Source organism: Platichthys flesus, chromosome 24 (genome assembly GCF_949316205.1).
Source record: "Platichthys flesus chromosome 24, fPlaFle2.1, whole genome shotgun sequence".
Taxonomy (NCBI): domain Eukaryota; kingdom Metazoa; phylum Chordata; class Actinopteri; order Pleuronectiformes; family Pleuronectidae; genus Platichthys; species Platichthys flesus.
This window is the reverse complement of record NC_084968.1, coordinates 9,988,594-10,002,290: the sequence shown is the minus strand read 5'-3', so window position 1 is coordinate 10,002,290 and position 13,697 is coordinate 9,988,594. Positions and strand designations below refer to the sequence as shown.

Here is a 13,697-nt window from a genome sequence, read left to right as displayed (position 1 = left end):
CTTCAAAGTAAGAGCACGACCAGGCCGCTGCTTCACCTGCGCAGGACAGAAAACTACCAATAGAGACAATCACATTAATCTGTTCATCACAAATCAACACAATTCATACAATGAATCTCTAACAATCAAACATTTAATGAGACAAACGCATATTAATAAACAAAAACTAGCTGAAAATATTAGTTTTGCTAGTTGACCTGAAGTCGAAAAGTTTAATGAAGTTACAACAAAACACATCTTATCCTTAAATAATTACGACATAACCCCCCCATCAAAACAAACGGAAATATATAACATGTGTAAACACGTCAAACTACATTGTACAACACGCTGATATCAAAAGTTAAAGAACTTTACATACCGACCGTCATTTTCCAGTTTTGCCAATATATTCATTGAAAGAACACAATCACAACAATGCCACAATGAAAACCTCCTGAAAAAGTGTAGCTAGTGACCCCAAACTGGCAGAAACATCAACTACTGAGCTCACACACACACACAAACAAACACAAACACAAACAGCAAGTCAATTTCAAACTTCATTCCCTCATGAAGAACATGTCAAACAGTTGAAAGCATTGGACAACAACAAAAGAAAGACACAAAGAAGTTCCAAGACGCAAAGTTTCAAGTCAGTGAAGGTTTATTCAGTCAAAATGTTTCACAGTTAAAAAAACGAATGTATAAACTTCAACAATTTTGTTATTAATAAAAAAAATAGTTATAATAAAATACATTACATCACCATATATTAAAAATAATAAGTGTCCAGGTCAAGTTTCGTTCACGAAAGCTCTGGATTTAGGACGGATCACTGAATTGATCCAATCGATATAATTTACCACTTTAGTATAAACGCCAGGTTTCCCAGAGCGGCCGCAGCCCTCGCCCCAGCTGATGATCCCGTACAGGAAGCTGACATCATCCCTCGCACAGGCCAGAGGGCCCCCAGAGTCGCCCTGAGGTCAACACACACACAAGTAGATTCAGTCAAACACACAAACATTCATGCACAGATCATAACAAGAGGCCCACACGCAGCTGAGTCACACCCACACACCTCAACCGGACTCAGTGGGAACCTGCGCTCTACCATTGAGGAACCGTGACTTTAAACTGAAGAGGAAGGAGCTCCCCGGTGGGTGGATCCATACAGTTTGGTCTTATCTTATTAGAAAGATATAAGAATTAAGTGAGGAATTTCCAAAACAAAGAGTTTGGTGCCGCAGCTCTTCTGGTTCAGGAAGCAGCCGGGGCTCATGGGTAATCTCCATCATATACAGTTGTTTTCTCAACATTAAAATCATTGAATTACTCAGATATGGGAACACGACCGAGTCTCTCACCACATAGAGCAGAGGGCGCCGTGGCTCAGTAAAAGATTAGCTCACACTTTCTATCTGGCTTGATTTTAGACTATACAGCCTGTGTGTGTTTGTGTGTTTGTGTGTGCGTTCTGTCCACGTTTGTTCTCCTACCTGGCAGGCGTCGTGGCAGCCGTTGAGCCCGGCACACATCATGTCGGCGGTGACGTGGTTGCCGTAGACTTCAGGCTTCTTACAGACTTCGTGGGGAATCAGCCGGACTCCGGTCTCCTGCAGGGTGGAGTATCCTTCGTCCTCTGTCACATGAAGACAGATCACGTGTTAAAACTGTTGGTGTGCGTGTTGCCCAGTTGTGGTTTACTACTCAAAACAAGGGCTCCCACTTCATCAGCCTGATTAACCTTCTCTGTGTGTGTCTGTGTGTGTGTAGGGGGGGGCAGTGTAGAGGTATAATTCGAGACTGGAAAACCCCTGTATGGCTGTGCAGAGCCTTAAAAAAGACATGTTTAAATTCAAAATAAGTATATTCTGACTAATTCTGAGGAATCTGGAATCTGTAGCTCTTTCACAGACACAGAAACTAAAGTCCACCAGGTTCCTAAAACAACCTTAATTGTGTTAAGTTGTGTTATAGATTGCGATGCCTTTGTTTGTGTGATCTTCAGCAGGAGGGCACAAAAACTACCGAACGAATTTACACACAACTCTATTAGAGGATTCTTTATCATTGTGAGATTGGGCTTTTCTTTACGTTTTTAACAATTTCCCAAAGTCTTCACCAGCTGGTTAAATAAAAGTGAGTAGTTTCCAGCCTCAGAAGAATTTCTTTAACACAAACTTAGCCATGGATTTGTGAATAGAGGCCAAAACCTGATCCTGGTTCTAAGATAATGTTTCAAACATTTAAGTAGATTGGCTCTGACTCGTGCACGTATAAATAAAAAAAACATCATTCATCATTGACTGAATGTGAAGTGACTGAAACATGGGCATGCAGGTAGTTGCTGTCACGATGACTCACTCTCGTGCTTGAACCCCCAGCCGCTGATGGTGCAGCAGTAGCCGTCGGGGAACGTGGTGCTCTTCTCCGGCAGACAGATGGGCCGGATGAACGGAGTCTTCCTCACACAGCGGCCGTTCTGCTTCTTCAGCCTGATCAGAACTGAGCGGGGGGGGGGGGGGGGTAATAAAAAGTTATCAAAACGGGAGAAGAGAAGATGAAGCAAGTTTTGGACATGGAGACTCTGTGTGTGTGACAGTGTGAGTGTGTGTGTGTTTTTGTGTTTATGTGTGTGTTTTTTCAGGGACGGGGGGGGGGGGGCCACAGAAACACAGCTGTTCAGTGACACACAGCTGTGCTCACAGGCCGGGGTCTTAAGTGAATTTGTGTTTTTCTGAATGGGGACAGAAGGTCTTCCAGTTTATGAGTCACTTTTGTGTGTGCGTGTTTGTGTGTGTGCGTGTGTGTTTGTGCGTGTGTGTAGTGAATGATTACCTATGTCGTACAGCGTAGGATTGAACGCCGAGTACTGTTTTGGGAAGACGTACTCCTCCACGCCGAAGGTCCTGGTGTTGGGGCCGGTGACGTTGAAGCCCTGCTGGCCGAGGACCACGCGGAGCTGAGACATCAGCGGGCTGCGAGGAGACAGTGTGTTATTAAAGTCAATTCGGCCTCTGAATGTTCAATATCTCAGCTCCCAGAGCCAAGTTATCTTGCCGAGACAACTGCAGGCTGCGGGATTTCATTAAACTTTTCTTTGAACTGTCTCCAGACGTTGAAGGCTGAGATACCCCAACGTCTCTTTTTTAACATTTAATCATCAGTCTATTCCACGTGTGCACAAGAAACAGAAAATCCAACAAGTGCAAGGCCACGAAATCGATCTATTACATTCATACTTATTCTTATTTTTTGCCATCAGGGCCCCAGGACTCTGGATCGATAAATTCTTTCTGAGACAATGTCTTCTTCCCTTTTTCTCTCTCTCTCTATTATAACATTATTATTTATGCACTTCCTGTACTTTCTGTATTCTAACCATTTGTTTTCTTGTGTTTAAAAAGGGCTCTATAAATACAGTTACAATCATAATTATATGCACCAGAGGATTTTGTAAAGTGGCGTGTAAGCAACATGGGGGACTCTTATCTCAAATCTGATAAGAAAACAGTTTAGCCGTGAATGTGCATCCTAGAATAAATCCTTGCATGTGTCTCTTTCTGAAAGATAAACTTTAACCGAATGATTTAATGCTTGAACAAAAGATCTTTGAACTTGAACAGTTGCTCGTCTGTTGACATCGGGAGCAAATGGAGGCATTCGCACGTAAACAGCATCTGTGCACGAGGTGTTTTTTTTAGGTTTTCCTCGAACTGGTCGCCGGCTCTAAATATAGTGTGTTCACAAAGCTGTGAAGCCGAGGGGTCACAGTCTCTGGATGGCGCGCGTGTTGAGTTGTGACGGAAAACAGGGACACAAAATGACCTCATCGGTTTCACATTGTCTCCAAAGGGCATCAAACCCTCTCCTTGATCTGCAGTAACATGTTTTCAAACCACCCATGCGTATATTCCTTACTGGCGGAAGAAGCAGTGTGCCGCAGACACGATCCAGCAGGAGGACACGAGGGTCCCGGCACAGAAGTTGGAATTATCGGAATAAATGGCCGCCATCCAGGGGTGGGTGCCGGGCAGGGCAGCGTTTCCACCCATGATTCGCCCCCTGGCTGGGGACAGCCTCTTCTTGTGCTTCTTCCCGCACACAGGCTTTCCACCGGGCTTGCGGGAGCTTGGTTTGTTGAATGGAATAATCCTCCGAGAAGAAGCTGCACGGGGAAACAAGTGCCTGGTTATAAATCACTGAAACAGGGGGTATCATCAAAAACTGGTCTAACAGCTAGAACACTGCTAGAACTTGCTCACACTCTTCCCACCTGCAGGAAGCAGAGCAGCTTCTTCTCTAAATAAAATGATGAGTTTGTGGATTCTGTTCCTGAACCTGGCACCCTGACAAACGTAAACATTTGGTTTCACCTGACGTGACCTATTTCCCTCCTCTCTCATCTTAACCCACGTCTTGAGGGAAACGGCTCGTCGCTGAACTTCCTCTGAATTCAGCTCTTTATTGCTGCAGCAGTGACTCAGCAGATTTAAGCTGTGTTTTTAATTCCTGAATTTTTCTCAGATGGCAGGACTGTGTCATTTAATCAAGGCAGAGACAAACTCAGAGAATTGAATGATGCAGGAACTGGCCTTCAGGAAAAGTAAGATAAATCAAATAAGAATATGTCTTCCTTGAGAAGGTTCATAAGAACATAGACATCTAGCTTCTCAGGGGCGACAAGAACTTCTACTGAACAGGAAATGATGAATGCAGATCGTTTGTCTGACTAAGCATCAAAGTCTATCATTAACACAGACTGGACATAAAAATGGATGTTGACTCCTGAGAGTGAAGCGGATGCTGTAGTGCCTGGAACCTGTGTTCTCTCAAATGACCAATAGGGGGTGACAAAAATAAGTAGTTCTGTTAAATTCTATGAAGAAATTCTAACTCTCTAGTTATTCAGTACAACATGATGTTCATTTTGTACATCATGTTCAGATTGTGACACCAGAACTTCCACAACACCTCTCCCCTGGGTGTGTCTACTCACACACGGGCATCACACAGGAGGGGACGTCACAGTACTCCCAGGAGATGGCGTCCTCATTCAGCGTGTAGCACCACGGCTTCTGGTCTCCGTCTGGGTTTCTGCACACACACACACACACACACAGTGTACATTGTGAGTATGTGTGTGTAAGTGTGTGTGTGTAGAGGTGTGGCAGCACTTTTTTTAGCTCCATGCATTACTCAATACAATACAGAAGCTAAAGGGATTATACAGGGGCTTTGTCTCTATTCAGAAGGTGAAAGCTGGCTGGGATTTCCAACCAAAGCCTCGCGCATCAATTATTATTTATTTTTGCTTTTAATTAAATGAAGATATGGCCTCCTGCTTGTGGACATGCCAAATGGCTGACGGGGCATCATGGCCACAGAAACAAGTGAAAGCAGAATTCTTCCCAGTGAGAAAGGGAAGAGGAGCGAATGTGCAGGAGATAAGAAAAGTTTCTTATTTATTTGTATCAGACTTCAATGTGGTGGTTTCCTGGCTGCTGGTTTGCTCTGGGGAGATTTGAGGGCTCGTGCATGTGGGGGACACATGCTGACACACACACTTCTGACCGATCAGCCTTGTAAACAGTTTGTCACCACGAGGGAGGCGAGTGGATAAGCCAGCTTTAAAATAGATTTTACGACAAACGTATGAGGAGCTATTGTAATTATCATCTCAAAGCCATAATTGGAAGAATCTTTCATTCAACCCGCAGGATGCCTCAGCACGTGCACGCACACACACACACACACACACATGCACACACCTGCAGTAGGCGTGTTCGCCAAGGCCCCTGAGCTGTGACGCGACCACCGTGCCCACGTGCAGCTCGTCCAGCAGCAGGTCGGAGTTCCACGGCAGACACCGGGCTCCAGACTCTGTGGTGTTCGCCAGCCCTCGGTAACTCTTCCCCCTGCTGTTGTAGCACTCAGTCTCCGGCTCTGCACACACACACACACACACAAAGTCAGTATCACGCAGGTATGTAAACAACACAAGTGCAATCAGTCTGTTTGTGAATGCAGATGAGAATCTCTGGGACAACTGATCTCTTTCTCTTCACGCTGGAATCGGTCGGAACAAGTCTAGAAGAAACGCCACAGTTACAACAACTGTGGACAAGTTTGGCAGCCTGCTCGTGTCTCCACCTGCTGCCATTAATAAAAGCCTTTTCACGCACATGCATGTGCAGGAACATGTGTAAAGGACAAATGCACAGAAGGGAACATAAATAATGTCTTCCAAGAACTTGTGAGGCAGACTGTGCAGCCACTGGAAAATGTGAATCCACTGAACCATTATTTTCAGCGTGATATGAGCACTGTGCGATTATAATATAATATATGTTTATAGTTTAACAGCGTCACACATGTAACTCACCGAAGCTACAGTCGGCGCCGCTGTAGCCGTTCCTGCAGTTACACACTTCTTTGCCGGTGGCTGTGATGAGTCGACACGTTCCATCGTTGTGACACTGGTTCGTTTGGCACTCTGGACACATCGAGAGACACAACACGACAACTTAACACCTGCTTTTTTTGTGTTTTAATGGTTGATACAACTTTGACACACTTCTACATTAGCATCATGACGTGATATCTCTATCTTTCTTTCGGAATTTAAAGCTGCACTAAGAGACACTTCTTATCTGTGGTGTGAAGTGTCACAGGTTTCGCTTGTATTGTTAAATACACACAGAAATATTACGTTGTGGGACATCGCAGCTAAAAAGCCACATATTTGCCTCTTCTTCACAAAGTATCCCTCATAAAAGAGATTTTAATTTAAGTGCGACTGACTTGTTTAAATAAAGGCTAATACAAATTATTAAAACGTGTTGATGTCGCGTACGCTGCCTTTTGTGCTGCCCCCTAGAGCCCAATGACTGCAGGTTCAGCAACAATAAATCTCACCACTGAAATATAGTTTAATTTTTATCTTTTTATTATTTTACATAGATTATATATTTGTCCTGAATGTTTCTCTAGGATCTGATGCCGAATCTCTGAAACAGTTATGCTTCATCTGCATCGGATCCATCTAAAGAGTACAGGCCCCAGCGTGTGATTTGGGAAGTGAACTCAACCCCTTAAGAAACCTTTACTTAAAGAATAAATAAATAAATGCAGCTGATATCAGCACACAATAAAGATAACGTCAAATTCCAGCTCAGAGCCGAGTCAAGGCACATTCAGGTACAAGGAGCTATTTTTCAGTTTCACGGCCACTGGTTGACAAAAGAAAAACAAAGTGACAGTTTCAGTCGAGGGAGCCTGAAACCACCTCAGTGCCGCTCGCTCCTTTATGCCAGAGAATGTGTTCAGATGAAAGCACCGTATGGACCCGTGGGGTGTGTTCTATAACACCATTCCTGAGTCACAGTGAGTCATATAATCGGCTTTTTTTTACCAAGGTAACGGCAAACTTTGGAGCTTTGATCAAAGAGAGGGCGGGACACACCTTTCATATCATCTATAGGGACGTGATGTCGGAAGGAGAGAAAAGGGCTTTCTTTTTTTTCCATGAGACATGATACTTAGACGTCTCTGGGGGGGGGGGGGGGGGGGGTCATACTTTCCACTATCTTTGGGTTTTGGGAAAGCCCTCGTACACATCAGGTGCTGAGTAAAAATGCTGAATACATGTATTTCATTGTGAGCTGATGGTTAGATTAACAGCTTGTTTTCCGGGGCAGGACAAAGGGAACCAAAGCAGAGCAGAGAACAAACGGCAGACACAGTCGGAGCCGAGGGAACAAGAGCTGACGTCTTACCCGAGTAGCGGACTCTCTCACACTCGATTTCCCCCGCCACACACGTGCACTGTTCCACGTTACGGAGGTGGATGCGTCCCCAAGACTCTCCGGTGTCATAATGGCGCAGGTGTACGGTTTCGTAGCACTTCTCTGAAAAGAAGACAGAAAACAAGATAAAAGGCCGTGGGTTGAAATGTGAGAGGAGATGGAGGAGCTCAATGGAGCGGACAGAGTGAGAAACACTGACAGGAGAGTGGCTGCATGTGGACACAGGGTTCTTATTGTTTTTGCAGTCAGCCATTTAAATCATTTCAAAAGTACAAATGACCCATAACTGATTTTTCCATTTTACTTTGGGCGTATCTGGAAATAAAGGTGAAATCTTTTGAACTATCTATTTCACATCCCAGATCAGTCGCTTGACTTTGCAAAGTCGGCATTTAGTATGTTTCTGCTGTTCATTTAACCGAGTTAAATTAAATCTTAATGTTGATCAAAGTGCATTATGGAAAGAACTGGGAAACACTCGTAAGTGTAAAGTAAGTGCTGTAAAATCCAGATTAGATGAACTCTTAACCCTTAATAGTTGATAGTTTTAAGTAGGGAAGTTTTGAGAAATTACTTTGAGGCGTTGCTCGTTGTACACGATCATATAAAAACACTTTGACAAAACCAAATTCAAGGCAAAGTAAGTAAACATTGTATAATAGCATGGACGCCAAAAGTGAAGCCAAATCAATGAATGAACATCAGAAAACACTGGCATTATATTTATATTAATAATCGACCTACTCTCTTCACACAGTCTCCCAGAGAACCTCTCAGGACATTGGCACTCAAACGTGTGTCGGTGTGGGATCAACGTGCACACGCCACCGTTCCAACACGGGTTCGCCTGACATGGATCCGTGATTTTACGAGACGTGTGGATGAAGACTGAAACACAGGAGAAAAGAGGAGGATGATGAGAGGACGAGGGACAAAGATAAACACGATATATCTCATGACAAAATACCTCTGATTGAATGCTCTTTTATTGTGGTTGGTGAACTTACCGTTTGGTTGAGTTCTGTCCGGTGCACAGAAACCCCACAGCCGGTCCCGGTCAAAGTTATGAGAGAGTGAGCACCTGAGAGAAGGGAAACAGAAAGATACACCAGTGAGCGCAGATTACACTCTGAAGAAAAGATAGATAGATAGATAGATAGATAGATAGATAGATAGATAGATAGATAGATAGATAGATAGATAGATAGATAGATAGATAGATAGATGGATAGATAGATAGATAGATAGATAGATAGATAGATAGATAGATAGATAGATAGATAGATAGATAGATAGATAGATAGATAGATAGATAGATAGATAGATAGATAGATGGATAGATGGATGGATGATAGACGGATAGATAGATAGATAGATGGATAGATGATAGATAGATAGATAGATAGATAGATGGATAGATGGATAGAGAGATAGAGAGATAGATAGATAGATAGATAGATAGATAGATAGATAGATAGATAGATAGATAGATAGATAGATGGATAGATGATAGATAGATAGATAGATGGATAGATGGATAGATGATAGATAGATAGATAGATAGATGGATAGATGGATAGATGATAGATAGATAGATAGATAGATAGATAGATAGATAGATAGATAGATAGATAGATAGATAGATAGATAGATAGATAGATAGATAGATAGATAGTGTCAGTTTTTGGAAAAGGTAATACACTGATATAGTGACATAAAATCCTTTCTATCATGATGGAGGATTTTTCGTAATCCAACCACCAGGAATGTTGCACCTTGGCAGCCACTTTGAGTCGGAGGTGGAAAAGGGAAAACACTTTCTGTAATAACCGAACAGCTCCGGTGAAGTCTATCAATCATCCACTCATTTAATCAACGGGTCGAACCATCAGCGTACTTCAGGGCGACGCTCACTGATCTGCAGAGCGCAGTAGTAAATCCATCTCTCCGCCGGCTGCATGAGCACATCATGGAAACACGCAGGCTCATATTGTCGTAATGTGTTTAGCGGAGGTGGACCAGAGACGTGGGGCCGTATATGGTGTAATTGCATACGTGTTGCTCCATCTTGCTGCCTGGCACCCGCCCTGACTGTCTCATATCTAAAGAATGACAAGGAGCCGTAGCCCCACAGCGAGTCTGTTGTCTTTTTTTTCTTTTCCAAAATACACATCCAATGAAATATGAAAAAAAGAAAGAGTGCAGCTGTGTCATAATCTGAGGTAATAAAAATGCACTCGTGACGGTTTTGCTTAGGGCAGATACACACCCTTAGGATAAACTGTAAGAAGTTGAAGTGTCTTATAAACTTCATCTGGAGTCACAGTTCAGATGTTTAGATTTTTCAGTAGGCTGAACAAAATGCTTTTTTGTTACGATGATAGTACATTTTCAGTCTTCGTATATTTTTTCCCAAGAATCAGATGCGATCACCATGAGGAAGAAGACATTTTTTATCGAATTCAAAAGGGCTCCCTGGAGGTGTTTCTAAGATAAAGCATTCACAAACCAACTTCAGGGTTTGAAAACGAGATCTTAGGACTCACTAACTGGACATACACATGTATATGTGATTTATCGATGTCACAAATCTTATACTCATTCATGTTAATATCAGCATCAGCCCCTAAACATCCAAACTGGCCGTTCAACATGTCACCTTTTAAATCAGCTCCTTCTGATATGTCTGCTCCGATGTTGTAGCTGTGACAATCAAATCATTACGAGGCCCACACACAACTCAGAGAGGAGCATTTCACTAGAGCGAATTAGCCCCATTACCTCATTATAAAATTGCATTATGTCTCCTGTTGCACAAATCCCCCATCAGTGCGACCTGTAATTAAGTGCGACTACGCACCACGGTTACACACTACCTGGAAAATCACAGAGTTAAGTTATGGCACCTTGAGGAAGAGTCAGACGGAGGCCTGTGACGTAATAGTTGCGCTGGGTGAGTGTCAGAGCGGCGTAGAGAAGTTCTGTGGTTTCTGAGTGTGTGTCTGAACCGAATTAAAAATGACGAGGCAGCACAGTCTGACCTGAGTGTGTGGTAACCGTGAGTGATTACACACACACACACACACACACACACACACACATGTTTGTGTAACCAAAAAAACAGTGGATCCAGACGAGGTGGAGGACTCACCAGGGTCTCATGGACAGGATGGTGACGCAGTGATAGTGGAGCCGGCCGCCCTGACGAAACGGGAACTTACACTCTTTGCCCGTCGTGGTGAGAACTGACCGACAGAGGAAAGAAAGAAAAACTTTACGTTCACTGGACACAGAAACAAAAAGAACTTTGAAATGAGAAGAACGCTTGGGCCGTTTCCCTCTTGTACCTCACACACAACTGCTTTCACTTTGAAAAAGACCATTAAATCTCTTCAGACAAATAAATCCTAGTGTTGAGTGACAAGTAACAGACCAACACAAGCACATGATCAAAATGTATTATATTATATTTAACCCATTATGATATCCAATACCTTTTCTTTTTCTTTGTTTTAAAGATCGGGGTCTTTCAGTTTGAGAGCAGGACTTATTGATTTCACGTTCAGAATTTGTGACGCTTGCACTCAAAGCCCTGTGCTTGCACTCAAATGGCTCATGCTTGTGCTCAAACTGCGCACTCACAATTACACATATTTTCTTGTTTGGACAGATTTCCAAATATTTAGTTCTTCTGCAATTGAATTCTTTTGTGCAACGCAGATGTGGTGATGACAAATTAAATTGTCCCTCCCTGGTTGTGGGTACATTAGCTCTGAGTCCCGTATGGCTGGGTACTTTAACCCTGTTCATGCAGTCCCATACAGGAGCTGGTTGGGGGAACTTTGACGGATTAGTTGTCCAAAGCACAGAAGAATAAAAAGTTGCAACAACATTTGTGAGTGCAAGCGCACATCGTGAGCACAAGCAGGGTTTTGAGCGAAAGAGTTACAAATCTGAACACAGCATCAGTGATTATAGTTTGAGGACAAAAACATAGGCTCCTGGTCAACATGGACATAAAAATCTGTCAACATTGTTATCATCATGATAAATGTCTCATTATTATTTATTTACAGACTGATCAGTCATTTTAGAGGAAGTTTCTACATTTGACCTTTAACGATGACATTAAAAACGACTCCTTTTGAACATGATAAACAGAAAAACACTGAGGTGTCATACCTCCACACATTTTGAAACTGCATGATAATCAATACAATCACATATATCTAACGGTTGCTATACAATGACAATTATATCGTGATAGTTATTAACATGGTTTTATCGATCAGCCCTACCCACAAACTTCACAACAGACTTTCTCTGTAAAAAAACAACAACCATCATCCCATTCAGTGCCAGTCTAATCAGCATCCCCTCTTCCTCCCTCCCTCCCTCTTCTTCCTCTGAATTAAACACAGGACTCAGTCCAACATACCTCTCCTGCTCTCCCTGTGCGGCTCTGTGGAGATGACTGCTTCACGTCCAGGGACCAACATGCGCTGAAAACAAGTCAAGAGAAAGTCGTTTGGCGCGTTTCTTCCTCTTTTACGCACGCACGGTGGCACAGTGGATACGAAAGTTGCGCAAAATGTGGATGAGATGGCGATAACCTACCGTCCCGACGCTGAGAACACAAGGCAGGAAAAGTAACATGAAGTGAGCCATGGTGAGAGTTTGCATCGGGGGTCCGAGGCTGCTGGTTTCCTGGCGGAGGAGGAACTGTCAGGTTACTCCAGAGAGTTTGCGAGTCCTCAGCCCGCTGTTGGTCATAGGGAACGTGGGAATCCCTGCATGTATTATCCTGTCCCTCACAATATTAAGCGCTATTGAGTAAACCCGTTGCGTCATCATCCTCTGGTGGCTGGAGCTTCCCTCACACCCACGGGTTATTATCAGTGGAGGAACTTTCCAGAGGCTGAGGCAGAGGCTGCAGGGGCCACTAGAGCCCTGAGACCCCCCCCAGGCAGCATGTAAAGCCACCTTTTCACCAACACCTGGCATTTGTCTTCAATCGGATTTCACTCTCGGGGTCAAATGACTGAAGGACGCTTTTATCGTCCCGGGCTTTGATTGGCCGTGATGCAAACGTGCCTCCTGGGTGGAAGCGCTAGTTTGGCGAGACAGCGAGGTGACAGGTTAGTTTATCTTCCTCTCGTTTTGCTATAAATAGCAATGAAAAGGATTATATTTGATTTAGGGTATGTAAGTTTGTATATATGTATAAATATAGGTATAGAGTATATGACTGTGTATAAGCATACTATCTACAGTTGTGTAGTGTCTCGGGAGAAGGCTCCTTTCTATGTCAGGTCTACTGCCCTCATATTAAATGTAGTGCAGCAATCTTGATTTGAATGGCAGAACCCATTTGAAACCAGTTTAATAGTGTAACAGACAGCAAAGCTGGCTTTAGGGCCGTGCATCATGTTCCCATGAAAATGAACTGAATGTTCCACAATGAAATCAAATATAATTTGGTGTCTTTGGCTTCAACAATTGGCTTCACTGAAAAGTTAGCACACACTCCCATGATCGAACTAATTAAGTTAGCCGAAACACATGCACACAACATTAGGACTGTGACATGAACCTCAAGACACATGTTGCACTTGCTCTATTTTTATATTTCAACTATTTAATACATCGCGGTAGAAGTGCTTTATTTGTGGAAAAATCTGACCGAGGTAATAAAGAGGTTTGTGCCCTTCAAAATAAAAGTGGAAACAGTCTGCCCATCAGGACATTTCCAGCTGATCTACTGAGTTATCCTGAATTTCCAAGATAAGGGAAAGTCTAGAGTCTGGAGGCAGTAAATAGTTCTGATGAAGAACTCAGTAATGACAGTGGCTTTGAAATGAGGGAGGTGAAAAGCCGGAGTAACTTGTGTGTTGTCAGCATTCC

The 13,697-nt window shown here is 43.2% G+C and overlaps 1 protein-coding gene across 1 annotated transcript; it reads right to left on the bottom strand.

The window, feature by feature from the left end:
* Window positions 1–673: 673 nt before the first annotated feature.
* Window positions 674–12,538, bottom strand: LOC133950114 (hepatocyte growth factor activator). The gene is made up of 14 exons (XM_062384317.1): window positions 12,411–12,538; window positions 12,232–12,295; window positions 10,945–11,038; window positions 8,801–8,874; window positions 8,538–8,681; window positions 7,764–7,895; window positions 6,371–6,481; window positions 5,757–5,931; window positions 4,985–5,082; window positions 3,907–4,153; window positions 2,824–2,963; window positions 2,350–2,490; window positions 1,482–1,624; window positions 674–962 (listed from the first exon to the last, which is right to left on the bottom strand). Exons 1-14 carry the CDS (start codon window positions 12,474–12,476, stop codon window positions 777–779), a joined length of 1,815 nt encoding a protein of 604 aa, XP_062240301.1. The 5' UTR covers window positions 12,477–12,538; the 3' UTR covers window positions 674–776.
* Between the last annotated feature and the right edge of the window lie 1,159 nt (window positions 12,539–13,697).

What these genes read in the sequence shown, in the direction of transcription:
- LOC133950114 (XM_062384317.1), bottom strand. Translation starts at nt 12,476, where the DNA reads ATGCAAACTCTCACCATGGCTCACTTCATGTTACTTTTCCTGCCTTGT. An exon ending in ATCCTGTCCATGAGACCCTG is followed by an intron (nt 8,875 to 10,944) that starts GTGAGTCCTCCA and finishes CCCTTCTCTCAG; the next exon opens with GTGCTCACTCTCTCATAACT. An exon ending in TGGGAGACTGTGTGAAGAGA is followed by an intron (nt 7,896 to 8,537) that starts GTAGGTCGATTA and finishes TCTTCTTTTCAG; the next exon opens with AGAAGTGCTACGAAACCGTA.